The sequence below is a fragment of the Gobio gobio genome (genome assembly GCF_949357685.1).
Source record: "Gobio gobio genome assembly, chromosome: 13".
Lineage (NCBI taxonomy): Eukaryota > Metazoa > Chordata > Actinopteri > Cypriniformes > Gobionidae > Gobio > Gobio gobio.
Genome location: NC_137106.1, coordinates 54,290,009 through 54,306,759, shown reverse-complemented (window position 1 = coordinate 54,306,759; position 16,751 = coordinate 54,290,009). Strand labels below are relative to the sequence as shown.

At 40.7% G+C, this 16,751-nt stretch overlaps 1 protein-coding gene across 4 annotated transcripts in view; it reads left to right on the top strand.

The window, feature by feature from the left end:
• The first annotated feature begins 5,656 nt into the window (after nucleotides 1-5,656).
• LOC307136633 (NACHT, LRR and PYD domains-containing protein 3-like) overlaps nucleotides 5,657-16,751 on the top strand; it is a 72,280-nt gene continuing 61,185 nt past the window's right edge. For all 4 annotated transcript variants that reach the window (XM_079833830.1, XM_079833827.1, XM_079833829.1 and 1 more), the window contains exons 1-3: nucleotides 5,657-5,756; nucleotides 14,077-14,158; nucleotides 14,504-14,620. In XM_079833830.1, coding sequence (XP_079689956.1) covers nucleotides 14,109-14,158; nucleotides 14,504-14,620 — 167 coding nt within the window. In that variant the 5' untranslated portion in view covers nucleotides 5,657-5,756; nucleotides 14,077-14,108. The remainder of the gene's footprint in view (nucleotides 5,757-14,076; nucleotides 14,159-14,503; nucleotides 14,621-16,751) is intronic.

Below are 16,751 nucleotides of genomic sequence, written 5' to 3'. Positions count from 1 at the left end.
AGATGACGGTTCTGCAGATGCCACACAGCGCAAGACCCTCTCCAGAACCTAGTTAGCCCGCTCAGCCTGACCATCTGTGGGTGATACCCAGAGGATAGACTCGCAGTCGCCCCCAGCTGACGACAGAACTCTGTCCAAAACTTAAACACAAATTGGGGGCCGCTGTCAGAAATTACATTCACCGGGAGGCCATGAATACGGAAAATGTGATCCAAGACAACAGTTGCTGTCTCCCTCGCTGAAGGCAATTTGGGGAGGGGAATAAAATGGGCCGCCTTCGAGAACCTGTCCACCACAGTGAGGACTACGGTGTTGCCACTAGACGGTGGTAGGCCTGTGACAAAGTCCACAGCTGTGTGTGACCAGGGTCGCGAAGGGACTGGCAGCGGCTGGAGTAGCCCTGCTGGGGGTCGATTGGAGCCCTTGCCCGCAGCACAAACCGGACAGGCCGACACGAACTGACGAGCATTCTGCGCCATGGGCGGCCACCAAAACCACTGCTTGATTAACATACAAGTCGCTCCTGAGTGGCCCCACTGTAGGACCCATTCGGGCACAAACAACATGCTCTCTGGGTACCCCGCGGGAACCGTGAGATTGCGCAGTGCCGTACGGACTCTGGACTCCACCTCCCAGGTGACCACCACCATCACCTGATCGGGAGGCACAATAGTCACAGGGAGGGTGGATTTAGCCTCACCCTCAAAGATCCGCAAAAGTGCGTCGGGCTTACTGTTTTTGGTGCCCGGGCGGTAGGAGATGCTAAACCTGAAACGACCGAAAAACAGTGCCCAGTGAGCCTGTCGAGAATTTTTCCTCTTTGCGGTGTGGATGTACTCTAGGTTTTTTTGATCGGTCCAAACAATAAAAGGGACCACCGTGCCCACTATCCAGTGGGAAAAAAGGGGGAGGGATGTATTCAGTCATCCGAAGGGGATCTCTGAGACAAAATAGCCCCCACTCCCCCCACCTCTGGCGTAACCACCTCCAGAACGAACTGTCGAGACGGGAGTAGCAAGGATGGGAGCCGAAAAACAAAGCGACTCTTTAAATTTGTAAATGCAGTCAGAGCCTGCGGCAAACGTTTATGAGAGGAGGTGAGATCAGCCAGAGGAAGGGCGACCTGGCTAAAGTTCCGAATGAAACGGCTGTAAAAATTGGCAAACCCCAGATATCGCTGGAACGCTTTACGATTATCTGGGCTGGGCCAATCAGCCACAGCTTTTACCTTGGCGGGATCCATTCAGATACCGTCGGGTGACAGAATAAATCCTAGGAACGGAAGCGACCTTGCGTGAAACTCACACTTCTCTACCTTGGCGAGTAAACGATTCTCAAGCAGCCGCTGGAGCACTCGTCAGATGTGCTGGACATGGTCGCGCTCATTCTGGGAGAAGATCAGGATGTCGTCGAGGTAAACAAATACAAAAACCTGTCGACCATGTCTCTGAGCACGTCATTAACGAGTGCCTGGAAGACCGCCGGGGAGTTAGAAAGCCTCCATGGCCTCCCTCTCAGGTCTGGAATGAGAGTAAAGGCGCCCCCTAGGCGGAGAAGTGCCATGCAACAGATCTATAGCACAGTCGTATGGGCGGTGCGGGGGAAGAGATGAAGCTCGGGATTTACTGAAAACTGCTCTCAAATCATGGTACGCCTCCGGTACCTTCGCCAGGCTCACCGGCTCCTCCTGTAACACAGAATAAGACATAACAGGGGAAAAAACAGGACCCGCAAACGCAGTATCCGGACACTGAAACCGAACTTTTTTGAAATCTCCTGCCAGGGTGAACATTTTTAGAAACTCTGGTTACAGTGTTGACGGTGAAATTTTGGATTCAGATTTGGGCTAGTTGCGTCAGAACCGGAACTGGCAATAAACTTTTTGTCCAGGCTTCTGATTGGCAAACATGGCTTTATGGTTGGGGTTATATTGCCACCTGTTGGTTTGGCATGCTCTTGACAGCGCTTCATAGCGTGTTTTGCATTTTCATGTGAACACGTTTTTTTTTTTAAACGGAGGGAAAAACTCTGTTTATAAAAATAATACCCTTGTACGTGTGGATTAGGCCACAGAGAACATGGAGAAGCTGATGATGCACCCTGAACCATGACAGTTTCGAGATAGTTTTGTATTTCTACTTTGTTATCGTTATTATTTATGTGTGCTGTGTCTTTGACAGTTTTATTTAAAGGACACATTTCAAGACAGTTTTATTTAGATGTGTTTACAGCATAATTATTATCAAAAAACACATCAAATAAAGTATATAGTGTTTCTAAATAATAACTTCATGTGTTTTACTGACTGGAATGCCAGTTACTCTTAAATGCACTTGTTACTCTCACTACACACTGGGTGCTTCTCAATAACTCTCCTCGTTTCCTCGCTCCTCCATCCTATGACCCGGAAACTGACTGAGCTCAGCCATCTTGTAGGACATCTCAATTCTCTAATTGCATCGCGAGGAGGCGAGGATCGAGGAGGCTTCCTGAGGAGTCATGAGCGAGGATACATGGGTGTATCCTTTGCGGAAGTGTTTTATCGACTAAACGTGACGCATGTATAAATTATCCTCCCCCTTCACATCTTGCCACAGTTTATTCATGATTATTATGTTTACATGTACAAGACACAAATGTAGGCTCTGTCAAATAACAACAACTGACAGTTGCAGAATTATATCAAAGCACAAGAAAATGAAAGAAAAAAACTAAACAACAAATCAAAAGCATTTAATAACTGGGAATAATTAATTGTTATTAATAACTGGTAATAATAAATAAAAATGGACAAATGTGGTATTATGTAGGGGTTGAAACTATTACAATATAAATAGTTATCTCTAATGTTCAAGAATCCCGACGTGCAAACTAAATTCAGCGGTGGATAAATCATTATTTGACAACGCTTTGAAGTGACGCTAAAGGGAGCGAGGATATATAATTTCACTTCATTCAATTCCTCCTTCCTCGCGTCTTTTCCTTGCGTCCTAAAAGGGGTGGAGATAAGACGCGAGGAAAGAAAGCTAGGAAAGGAAATGAGGATGCACAAATAAGAATTGAGAAGCACCCACTGGGGTGCCAGGGGTGTCCAAATGATGAATTTCAAACGGCCCGCAGCTTGTCCACAGCTTGTGCAGTTCCACAATGTCAACACAAGGTGGCAGTACTAGATTTTAGGCCAAAAGCGAAACGACCAGAGCTCACAAAAGTGTTTACTTGCTGAGTGTCTCGATCACACGACCACTAAGGCCCTGTCCCAAATGGCACAGTCCATATGCACTTTCGGTCTTGTGGACTTAAAATGGCTGCTGCGTGACACCAAAACTCAACAATGTTTCCAGCAGTTTGACCCATTGAGAGATAAGTTTTAAAGGTACTTATCGAAAGCAAGTATGATGGTCGTCTCACCGTAGTGCCATCTGACTCGCACAGATTTTGAATGTGCTGGGAAATATTTTGTAGAGTGCCTAACAATTCACTCTGTATTTCCACATTCATATCGAAATATAGCGCTCCTAAAACATCGATAAGCACATCTAATCTAAACAACAGTCATTTGGAGTGCTGTTTTCGACTTCATTTGCTAAGTTGGGCAACTCTCTAACGTTAGCTATTTCTGAAATGTCCGCGATAGTAAACATGAAAGAGCTACACCCTGTCGAATTCAAAATCTGTGCGAGTCAGATCATGGGCGTCTCTAGGCCCTTTTTAAAATTCAGAATTTAAAATTCTGTCCAGGCGGGAGGCTTGGGCTTCGTCCCGTTTTTTAATCTGCGTTAATCAGCTGTTCTTCAATCCGCTGTGGCGTCGAACAGAGCGCACGTCAGAAGCAGAGGTGTGTGTGTTGATCTGAGCTCTCATTGGTCTGTCACGGCTCGTCAATCTCTAAATATTGGAGAAAACCAATCAAATCAGAGTAGGCGGGATTTATGTTCACAGAAGCTAAAGAGTTTTAGCAGCGGGACTCGACGTCAAGTGAGAGATATGAAGCTAAACTAAACATTTCATATCTGACAGCTGCTTCTGTGAGTCAGTGAGGATGTTAAACAAATGACAAAAATATTAAGGCAAATTAATAAACTTTTGTCTAATTTCGCCATTTTTATTTGAAATAGGCCTATGTAATGTCATTTATAAAATAATTAACAAACAAGAAATATTAACAAAGCCGTTTTCTTCAGATTAGGCCTAAGATTAATAGTAATGAATGTGTGCATACTGTAAATGAATAATTTCATGTGTAGCTCTCAGTAAATAAAAAAGTTGAGCTTTTTTCATCTTTTATTGGTCATAAGAATTGTAATGAATGTGTGCATATTGGGAATTAATTTAATATATTTAGTTACCCAGCTTTCCTGTTAGCCTTCAAAAATGATTAAAAAACATGTAAATATCAGTTAAACATATGTTTACTTTCTTCACTGACGAAAATGGAAAAACTGTATCAGTCATATCTGCCCACTGGCATGGTTTTCAAGCAGTTATCTCATTTTTTGGCGTTCAGAACATCTTAAAATGCACATATGTTGATCATAGAAATCAAAATTTTCTCAAGGGGCCATGCCCCCGAAACGAAATAATAAACAACCAATATCCACTGTAAAAATGCTGAAAACCCAAGTTTGGTTGAAAATGGACTAACCCAGCAATTGGGTTGTTTTAACCCAGCGGTTGGGTTAAATGTTTGCTTAAAACAACCCACTTGGTTAGTCCATTTTCAACCCAACTTGGGTTAATTTTAACCCAGCATTTTTTAGAGTGTCCTAATATGCATATTAATAAGCTACTTGTTAATAGTGAGAATTGGACCCTAAACTAAAGTCTTACCAATTTTTTTTTCATACACTCACTGGGGACTGAGCCCCCTAAAATGAACATCCTAGAATCGCCCCTGAGTCAGATGACACTACGGTGAGACGACCATCGTACTTGCTTCCGATAAGTACCTTTGAAACTTATCTCTCAATGGGTCAAACTGCTGGAAACATTGCTAAGTTTGGTGTCTGTGAAAGAACTATCCGGCCGCCATTAACTTCTCCTCAATCGCTTTATCGATTCTATGCATGAGCTCTCAACCAATGATGCGCTGAAGCTACACAAGGACCGCCCTCCTCATTTCCACAATGCACACGGAAAAGTAAAAATAAATGTAAAACTAAATACATGTGGGAATAAATAAATATAAAAATAAATGAATGCACACAGAAATAAATGTAAAAATAAATATATAAATATTAAAATTAATTAAAAAATAAATAAAAGTTAAAAATATATATTTTTAAATGTATCAAAGCAGAAAATTATAGATTAAGGGAAAAATAATAAAAAATTTAATTTGATTATAAAACTGAATCATATTTATTTTATCAAGTTGTTTATTCTGTTATTTATTTTCCTATTATCACATTTATTTATCTATTTATTCATCTGTTTGTATATTTATTTATTCACTTATTAATTAATACATTTTTAATTTCTGCAGGTTTGGTCCTCCATACAAGATTTCTTTGAAGGAATAATTCAAACATTACATTTCTGTCAGCATTCACTCACCCTCATGTTGTTTCTAACTCTGGAACTTCATTACCTTAAGGACACGCCCACAAGAGGGGGGACATCATGAATATTCATGAGGACTCCTCCCACTGGAACAGTTTTCCAGGGGAAATCAGACACTCGGAGAGAGACTTCTGTGGGACAGCAAGACCTTGAGCTCGCAGGACAGCACTGGTGACATTCGGAAACATGCTAAGGTTTGTCCAAACAGTCGCTAAAAGTCTAATAAAGTCTCTAAGTTGTGTTCTCTTGTGCACAGCGCATACGCACTACTCTCCTGCTTTTCCGTTATAGTCAAATCACAAAACAAAGTATAAAAAAGACCTCCCGAAACTACAAGTGTCGCGGAGCGGGAGTGTAAAGCTGGGCATACACTGTGCGATTTTCGTCCGATTTCGAGCCGAATTCTGACTCGTGGGACTCTTTTTTTGGGTCAGGCCGATTTTCAGCTAGTCTGGCATGTGCATGTCAGTAATTCTGGCCGCTCCTCGTGAGGTTATTAAACAGCTGAAGCAGAGCTAGAACTGTTGCTCTATTTCTCATCACTGCGCCTGCGCGAAAGCAGAAGTTCAACCATTTCATCTTTAATGCAGCAAGAAAGAAAACGAAAAGAGGGAGATCTTTAAGTTCTGTAGGCAGTTATCAAATAGCAGAAATTTAGTAAATTGTTGCTTGCCTCCAGTTTGTGTTGTAAAATGGATAATCTAAGACGTTCAAACCACCGTGTTTATCCCATTAGTGCCTCTTTTATTCATTTAACTTTGAATATTAATTTACCTGTTTTACTTTCACAAATTATTTTATTTACTATTATTTAATATTTACTTAATTGTATTATCATGGGAAAAATGTGAACCGTTGTCCATCATTTGACAAAAGAGAAGAATTACAAAATGTCACGGCGCTATATAGATTTGGGCTGCATTTCCCGATAACGTTGTCTCTTAGCGCGCTACGAAGACTCTAAAGGTATAACTTAACTAAAGGTATACCATTTCTAGGTGTGTTCCTCGAACTATACCTTAGGAGGTTGCTTAAGGTAAACCTTCTTAAGTGCGACGTTAGCAGGTGCTGTCCGTGGCGGCGGTGCTGAAGTGGCTTATATCGATAGCTCAAGAATCGATTATTTACTCTATGCAGGGGTTGTTTCACTGCTTTATGCAAATTTTTTATATTTTATTTTTTTATAAAAGAAGCACTTCAGAAATAGTTGAACTTGCAAACTAAATTTTATATAATTCTGACATGAGTACGCGAACCAGCAATTTCATGCTCAACCGCATCATGCGTCAACCCGCTACACTAACTGGCAGTATGCCTTCACTGACATTTGAAAGAGTCATTTATATTATTACAATATATTTTCCATAGTGTGTTAATTTACTCCACAATCAGGGATGATTGCCCAGCAGCTGCATTACATTATTGTGTAAATAACTAATTTCTGTTACTGAATGAACGCACCGCCACCCCGAGGTGTTACTCAGCCCATATCCATCCCCAACCACCTCCAGAAAACTCCCCACGGCATAAAAACGGAGAGCCGCCAGCAGCTGGATTTCAGGGCTGAGAGGGTAGCTCCGTCCAGTTTGTCTCGACAAAGTTGGACCAACAAGATCTAAAAGCTGCTCAATTTGCTGTCGTGGCAGGCGAAATTTATTTTGAATAGCGGCTTCTGACATGGTAGCCAGGGGACTAAAGTTTTCACGTATGAAATAGTGCATATACACTAAATGGCTCCGCGGACGGCGCCGTCTTTGATTTAGCACAACTATTCGCTGTCTCGCTGCCATAGTTTGACCAAACTCCCCTCCACAATCATTCCCTTTAAATAGGCTCCTAAGCTTTTCCTGTCTAATGGTTTGCCAGCTGATGTACCTTTGGATAATATAATTAAAAATCTAACAAACATTAGTGTAATGACAATTGTAATCCTTTCATTAAAAAAAATTAGCCTGATTGAACATTAGGTGTATATTACAACTTCAGAATTATATTCGTATAGACTGACATGTAAAGACGCTTTTTGCACAGTGGTGGCCACTAGTGGAATGAACTGTCAATAGTGATAAGGTATGGCTAAGAGTGGTCCAGACCAACCTTACGAAAGTAATACTTACAGAAGGTATTCTTAACTAAGATAGTTTCGGGAAACACGTATTAACGTTAAGGTACACCTTAAGGTATAACTTAAGAACGACGTAGTGTTAAGAAGGTTTCGGGAAATGCAGCCTTGATCTTTTCGTTTTAAATCATGAAGGCGAGTCAGTGGATATCACGCAAAAACGCAATGTGCATGAAAGTCGGTGAAAGTGAAAGTAAAATCCGACGAGCTTTCAGCGCATATTCTCACAGAGACAAGATAGGCTACATCTTCTTTAACATATGCTGATAATGTAGCCTATAACTGTCTTAATTTATATTCTTAATATTTATCTTGTGGCCCATATTGTGAAACAAATTAGAAGAGAAGTCTAGGCCCATTTCATGTTAAACAAGTTGTTTTTGAAATAAAGCTGCTCTTACTTTCTGATGATAATAATAATACTGATATTATTGCAGTGTTCTGACATATTATAGACTGATAATCATTTTAATTATAGGCCTATAATTCCTTGTTTAATTGGGCAAAATGTATTGAAATAATGAGAAGTAAGCTAATCTATCTATTCTTTTTTTATGCAGAGTATCGGTTATGCATTGATGCGTTATAAAATTAGCGCGGGGGCAAATTAAATGTAATATCAATTTAATAATAAAAGTAGGCCTACCCTAATAATAATGTTCATTTATATACATAAAGTGTAAATGCTAAATGCTCTTGATATCGATAGCTGATGCATTTGATAGGCTATCTCTCTTATAGGTTTTTTTCGCGCATATTTCACTTGTACAGTGTGAGTAGGTAAACATGCTGAAATCGCACAGTGTATGCCCAGCTTTATGTTGCCATAGATAGACAATAAATTAATTAATTTGATAAATAAATATAAACAACATTTATTTATACATCACACAACTATTTACAACACAAAAGAGGTTGGCTTTGCTTAAGTTGTTTCTCTGGATTTTGTCGCTTTTAAGAAGAAAAAAAAACAACAGTCACGTTCTCCATTCCTCTTCGACATTTTTACCACTAAAAATCATTTTTACCAGGTAAAATCATTTTTGTCTTCTAGAGACTTTTAAAGACTTCTCCACATTTTTATTTCATCGCGTCTAGATTATTGTAATGGCCTCTATATAGGCATTAGTCAGGCCTCTCTCTCTAGACTGCAGAGGGTTCAGAATGCTACAGCTCGTTTGTTGACAGGGACATGAAAGCGCGAACATATTACACCTGTTCTTTCCTCTCTTCACTGGCTGCCAATCTATATTAGTGATATATTTCAGGGCTCAATGCAAAGGATTTTTTTCAGGGGTTCAAATTTTTACATGCCCTGCAAGAATTTTCACTGGTTACACCACAGAAAAACTGATAAATAAAATAAAACAAGCCTAGTATTGTTTTTGAGCCATGTAACCTTAATAAATAAGGTTATGACTCTAAATACTAATATCCTAACTCATATAATTTTTTTTTATATATTGTTAAAGACAGTCAGTAATAAAATAAGAACAAATAATCAAATTACGAGCAAAAGCACAAATTAATACAGCAGAACAAACATACAAATAGGTCTAAACTAGATTGTCAGGTACAAAAATAGTAATCAAATGTAAAATATCACTGCATAGTCTGCATAAAATTATATGTCACTGCATATAAATATAGATTAACCCTTATTAAAAGTTATTCAGTTAAGACCAGTGAGTGATTTTTTTTTTTGTCTTTTGTTATCTCGATATTTATATAGCCAATGGCTTTTCATGTGTTCACTGTTATACGGTAGGGGGCGCTGTAGACCATTTCCTGGACTGGAATTGATCAAAACACAGGCGAGAAGAAGCAGCAACGTGCGATATCAGCAGATGCATATGTAAAAACGCGATCATCAACATTAAACAGCATATAAATCACAACTGCCTAATGTTATTGAATGAAATGTCAACCCAGGACGAGGTCTAGGACTGTGAAGCTTTGGGCTGTTGATGAACTCAATCTACAACATCTGTTTTGTTCATCTTTCGGACTTAACGTTAGTCTTTTACAAAAACGTGATTTTCTCAGCTTTTTGATCAAAATGTTGCTTTTTCATGAAACTTGCAACATTCAAGTGTCGATAAAAAAAAATTATGAAGCTGAAGTAAAACAGTGGGTCTGTTCTTTCTTTTGATATATTATGTGATATTAATATGTGTTTAGACACAATATGCTAATTATCAACTACTATTAATTATGATAACTTGGAGCAATAATAAGATATAGAATAATAATGTGACAGTGATGCTGTTGTCACATTGACACTGCGGCTTATAATCACAGCGCTCGCGAATTGCTAAACCTAGGATTCTAGGATTTCAATAAGGGTATGATTTAAAAAAATAAATATTTGATATATTGTTTGTAAACTAGGGTAGGCGTGTAAATCCCTGAATATTGAATTCATTTCTAATAATTTTAAATAACCAGCTAATATTCATTTACACTCACCTAAAGGATTATTAGGAACACCTGTTCAATTTCTCATTAATGCAATTATCTAATCAACCAATCACATGGCAGTGTCTTCAATGCATTTAGGGGTGTGGTCCTGGTCAAGACAATCTCCTGAACTCCACACTGAATGTCGGAATGGGAAAGAAAGGAGATTTAAGCAATTTTGAGCGTGGCATGGTTGTTGGCGCCAGACGGGCCGGTCTGAGTGTTTCACAATCTGCTCAGTTTCTGGGATTTTCACACACAACCATTTCTAGGGTTTACAAAGAATGGTGTGAAAAGGGAAAAGCATCCAGTATGCGGCAGTCCTGTGGGCGAAAATGCCTTGTTGATGCTAGAGGTCAGAGGAGAATGGGCCGACTGATTCAAGCTGATAGTAGGGATGGGCATTTTTGTCAATTTCTCATTTCGATCATCGATAGGTCTCAAAAACGAGTACTCGAGTACTCGGGGGCGGGGCATGTACAGGGGGCGGGGCATGTCCGTCATTGAGATAATGAAAACTGTTATGAAAATGGTTGTTGACAAATACAAACGTGACATGAAAACAGGTATATGAAAACATGAACATATAAAACAAAAAATAACTGCTAGATTATGATGCATAAATGTCTTTTGAAAAAGATACATCTTTATAAAATGACCGTCTCAAATAACCAAGTCAGTAATATCGAGCATTGCCTTTGAGCTGAAACTGTGAAATAACACCACCCTGCAGAGCTTGCTCGCTGGTTAATAAACTCAACCAAATGCACCCTATATCAATATTAATATGAAGATTATTATGAACCTATTACGACATAAATCAACACAAAAGGACGTGAATGCGCACGTGAACTTCAGCGTGCTAGATTTTACAGGCTATGGTTTGAAACGGAACATTTTGAATGCGCTCTTCTTGATACACGGACAACGAAAGCACACAGAAACAACATTGTATTAAAATCGTGTTCTCATTATAATGCTTTGACAGATTGACTCTGCACATCATGCACTTAATTTTATTATTCATGATCGAAGCGTTTACAGACATCACTGCGCGTTTTCGAACTCATAACGAAAAACAACTTTAAATAAACTAGTCTACTATTAAAAAATACGAGAACAGTATAGCACTGCTGCATTACTAATGTCAATGATTCTGAGAAAGAAATAGCCTAATCTAAAAAGAATATCTGTCTCTAAACCATGTCGAGCTCGAGCATTAATGCATTTGAGCTGAAACTGAAGAGAATGAACAACAGCCGGTATAACGGCAGCGCTTTGCTAGTTTATTAAGCTCAATCAAACACGTTTTATATTAGATTAATCAGATATAGACAACATAAAAGTAATCTTACAACGTGCATCTGCAGAAAAGGACGCGAATGCGCTCATGAACTTCACGCGCTAGTCTGAGTGTTCTCGCTAGTTTCTCTGTGGATCAGCTGATACACGGGGAACTAAGCACAGATCATTTACAGCATTTTCCACGGTGTTCTCATTATAATGCTGTGTAGGCTATGACAGATTGGCGCTTCACATCTTGCACTAACCATTTAATGATCAGTGATTCCAGACATCACTACAGTTCATGCCTCAGTTTCACTTTATTTCGCCGCGGTCTGGAGGTGTGTTGTATAACGCTAACCAATCAGACCTCCGGTACTGCGCAAAACGACGCAATAACCAATAAAAAAGAGACAAATATTTTTTTTTTCAGGGCGATCATCGTTCTCATGATCGATGATCGCTGTCACGTTCGAGTACTCGATTACTCGACCACTGTTGCCCATCCCTAGCTAATAGAAGAGCAACTTTGACTGAAATAACCACTCGTTACAACCGAGGTCTGCAGCAAAGCATTTGTGAAGCCACAACACACACAACCTTGAGGCGGATGGGCTACAACAGCAGAAGACCCCACCGGGTACCACTCATCTCCACTACAAATAGGAAAAAGAGGCGACAATTTGCACAAGCTCACCAAAATTGGACAGTTGAAGACTGGAAAAATGTTGCCTGGTCTGATGAGTCTGGATTTCTGTTGAGCCATTCAGATGGTAGAGTCAGAATTTGGCGTAAACAGAATGAGAACATGGATCCATCATGCCTTGTTACCACTGTGCAGGCTGGTGGTGGTGGTGTAATGGTGTGGGGGATGTTTTCTTGGCACACTTTAGGCCCCTTAGTGCCAATTGGGCATGGTTTAAATGCCACGGCCTACCTGAGCATTGTTTCTGCCCATGTCCATCCCTTTATGAGCACCATGTCCCTATCCTCTGATGGCTACTTCCAGCAGGATAATGCACCGTCACAAAGCTCCAATCATTTCAAATTGGTTTCTTGAACATGACAATGAGTTCACTGGACTAAAATGGCCCCACAGTCTCCAGATCTCAACCCAATAGAGCATCTTTGGGATGTGGTGGAACGGGAGCTTCGTGCCCTGGATGTGCATCCCACAAATCTCCATCAACTGTTAAGATGCTATCCTATCAATATTAGGGGTGCACCGATCCAACTTTTTCAATCCCGATGAAATCCCGATTTATCAAGATGCAAAACATTGTCTTCACTTTTATCTTTTTACACATTGATTTCCCACATATAATTGAATGAGGAAAGGAAAAACAAAAGAGAACAGCAACAACAGACTAGCATGTTGACTACTGAACATACATGTTGCCCTCCTTTCTTTCTGTCCAGCTAATTTATCAATGACTCTCTGATTAAAGTCCGTCATCTCAGTAGTGTCATGACGTTTGCATTGTTCAGTCAGATATTTGAGGTCTCTTACCCCTGTTGTTGTCACAAAACTTCAGTACCGACACTTAGAAATAAAAGACAGGGAAAGCAATAAAGGGCATTGATAACGACACATCCAGCCAGCCACTTCCGTTTCTCATAACAAGTGTGTGAAGCTCCGAGTGCAGCTCCTCTGTCACTGGCCTGTGCTGGATCTGTAAATCGCGTTGGTCCAGTTCGGGATCCTTTATCATTTTGTTTTCTTCCAACGAACGCCTTGTGAAAGAATTTGGTCCTGCCATCTCCATCTCTATGAAACTGATCATCCTAATAAGGTTTTGGCGGAGTCGTAGTGACGTTGCCCGCGCTCTTTCGCTTTAGTGGCCAAGAGCGTAAAGTTGAATGACAGGTGACGAGAACCAATCAGATTGGATAAAATAACACGCATCCAATTCTGATTCGTCAGGGACGCAACGACCTGCGCCCGGAGGAGGATCTTTAAGAACCAATTAGTGACCAGCTTCAGGTCACATGCTGCCCGTATATTTTTAGACTCAGATAGACATCCATTTGTCCGGCGTCCCTCACGCATGAAACATCATGAAACATATTGAAGAACATATAAAATAGTTAACCCATCAAAGCCAGTTTTTATTAAATGCTAAAGCTCTTACTAACATCCAGCACATCGTATGATTAAAATTTGATTTTTATTTCACTTTTATATCATTTTTGTATACATGTATATTTCTGGAATTTTGATTGGGGCGGCGCCCCAGCCCCCTTTATTGATCAGCCGCCACTGATCAATATGGGCCAACATTTCTAAAGAATGCTTTCAGCACCTTGTTGAATCAATGCCACGTAGAATTAAGGCAGTTCTGAAGGCGAAAGGGGGTCAAACACAGTATTAGTGTTCCTAATAATCCTTTAGGTTAGTGTGTATATATATATATATATATATATAAGTTTTATGTTTAGAATGTTGTAAAGTATAAGTTTGTAACAATATACACATCATTCGAAAGTTTTGGCACTGCAGTTCTCTAGGTGTTAAATCAGGAGTGAAATATTGATAATTACTGATTAGAAATCAGAAATCTGATTTGTTTTGTCTCCATAAAAACACTGAAGAAAACGTGAAATTTAATGTATTGTATTTGAGTGTATGTGAATGTGTTTCTGATCAGATTTAGCTGAGCATATGAAGACTGAATGAATCATGGACGACACACAAACATTCAGAGATGGAGATTCTTCTCCAGGATGCAGGTATTTCAATCTTCATATGATCTTAATGTTATAGAAGACACATTTTCTGCACGTAACAGGGTGTTGTGGGTATTTGCCAGGGTTGGTATAGTGATCTGTTGTCTCCATTTTATTTTGGAGCCGGGACATACAGAATTTGGAGCCACTCAGGGTTTTTATACATTGTCCAAAGACACACAGATGCAGTAGACAGCTAGATGAGATATGACATTATCCTTGGACAGTCTCATCACTTTTCAAAACACTATCTTATGTTTTTATTGATAGACAACCTTCTCATGTGGAATTTATTTTCATGCAAAATCAACCAAATTGATTCTTGTCTCTCTATTCTGTTGTCGAAAGTCAGTTCAAGGGTGACAGATCAATATCACCGGAGCCCAGCTGTGTGTCCATGAAGAGTGACCGGTCTATGATTGAGCCGATAAAGTTTAAGGGAAAACACACACCAACTGATCTGAGGTACAACATTTTTGTTCAGACAGACAGACACGGAGTCCACAGACTCACACAAATAATGCATGTATGCAAGGAATTTGGCAAATATCTACTTATCAAAAAACAGACAAAAATATGCCTTTCATATGTTGTCTCTATTATATTAATGTCAACTTTATATAAAATCATATCGTCGCTGTCCGATGAAAACCACGTATGTCCATTTTGCCGATTTTGAGATTTTTCGACGGATTGAATGTCCAGGTTCATTTCCGTATACAGTATGCGTCACATATCTAAATGGCCAATGAAAAGTTGTGAAATCATGTCATCTGATTTTCACGTATATCCATTTGGTGTCAAAGCTGTCAATCACGCCGTGTATCTCCCGCCCTGTGGAAGCATCTTGCCGGTCTCGCTGGTCTCGTGAAGTTGTTTCATCGAAGCTCAGCACTGGATAGCCGAAAGTACGACATTGAAGCTCTCCACAGTTTAGTTCTAATCTAGTTCTTCACAGATTAGTTTGCTTGCTAGTATGTAAATAAACTCGGTCTCTTTGATAAGATTCAGCCTTTTTTTTCTCAGTCAAACTGATCAAATTATAGCCTGTTATGCTACTGTCATAATTGTCACTAGAACATGCCTCACTCATACTGCTATCACCGCTTGCCAGAGGCTGAGAATATCCAGCACGTATTCCTCTGTATTCCTCACGTATTCCTCTGCTGAAATGCGACTTTGCCATTCTAATTAATGATCGGAAGAACGCGTATCGACCACCGTTACTGTAAAATATGCACGTATGTCCATTTAAACTCAATTTTGGTCAAATGTGGATTATATCATTACACTGGCAAGAATATGGTTACATGTAAAGATGCCGTACCAAGTATGACAACGCTACATTCAACTGCTTTTGAAATACAGTGTTTTTTTCACTTCCTGAAAAGTAAGCGTTTTGGACATACGTGAGTTTCATCGGGCAGCGACGATATGTATGATTGTTCACTATTATCTCTATTCTATTGTCTGTATTTTATTAAAGTCAGTGTGAGGGTGACAGGGAAAGAGACACAATTTCACCCTTGATATGACCAACATTGATCATGCCACCAACTACACATACTTCGGGTTGAAATTCAATCCAAACGGAAACATTACGACAGTTGTGGCATGGAGACGTAAGTTCTCCGTTCCCTTCCTTCAGGGAACAAGGGTTACATACATAACCGAGACGTTCCCTTTCCGTCAGTACAATACGAGTTACGTCAGTACTGATGGAATGGGGGGTCCCAATTCAATCTCGCCACAACGGCTGTCTTCCAGTGTCCTGTGCTGACCCGAGATCCCTGCCGTGAGTTAAGCACGAACGAGAGGCAATACAATGCCTGCCCACAGGGAGGACTTAATAATACACATTTGACCCACGTATGGGCTGCATACGGAACACTCTGGGGTATCCAGCTGCAGGTGGAATATTTCAACCCCAGTAGTGGCAAGGTGTCTTGCCACACGTGCTCGAAGAGACTTATCGTGGAAATACACCTGTGGGGGTTGCCCAACAGGGGAACCATGCACATGGAAGCACCTAGCCTAACATGAGGGCAGACCATCCAGGCATGCACCCTGGTGTTGGCGTCAACAGTGCTGGAGGAACTCTGGGCTTACTGAGGAGCTCACCTGAGTGGAAATGCGAATGCCTCCAGTCCGTGGAGTGGAATGGCACTGTAAGCGATGAGCCTGTCCAGTTACTGGCCACTTGGAGCGAGTACACGAGAGGGCACTGGCTCTACACGGAGATTATAGAATCTCAAAGTGTTGGGTGTTGCCCAGCCTGCAGCTCTACAAATGTCTGTTAACGAGGCGCCATGCGCTAAAGCCCAAGAGGGGGCAACACTCCTGGTGGAGTGTGCCCTAACCCCTAGGGGGGATGGCAGGCTCTGAACCTGATATGCCAGGACAACAGCGTCCACTATCCAGTGAGACAACCTCTGCTTGGAGAGAGCCTTCCCTTTCTGCAAAACAGAACAGACAGCTGGTCTAAGGTCCTGAAACACTGCATCCGGTCTACATAAGCGCGAAGTGCGCATACTGGACAGAGCAGTGCCAAAGCTGGGTCTGCCTACCCCAGGGGCAGCGCTTGCAGGTTCACCAC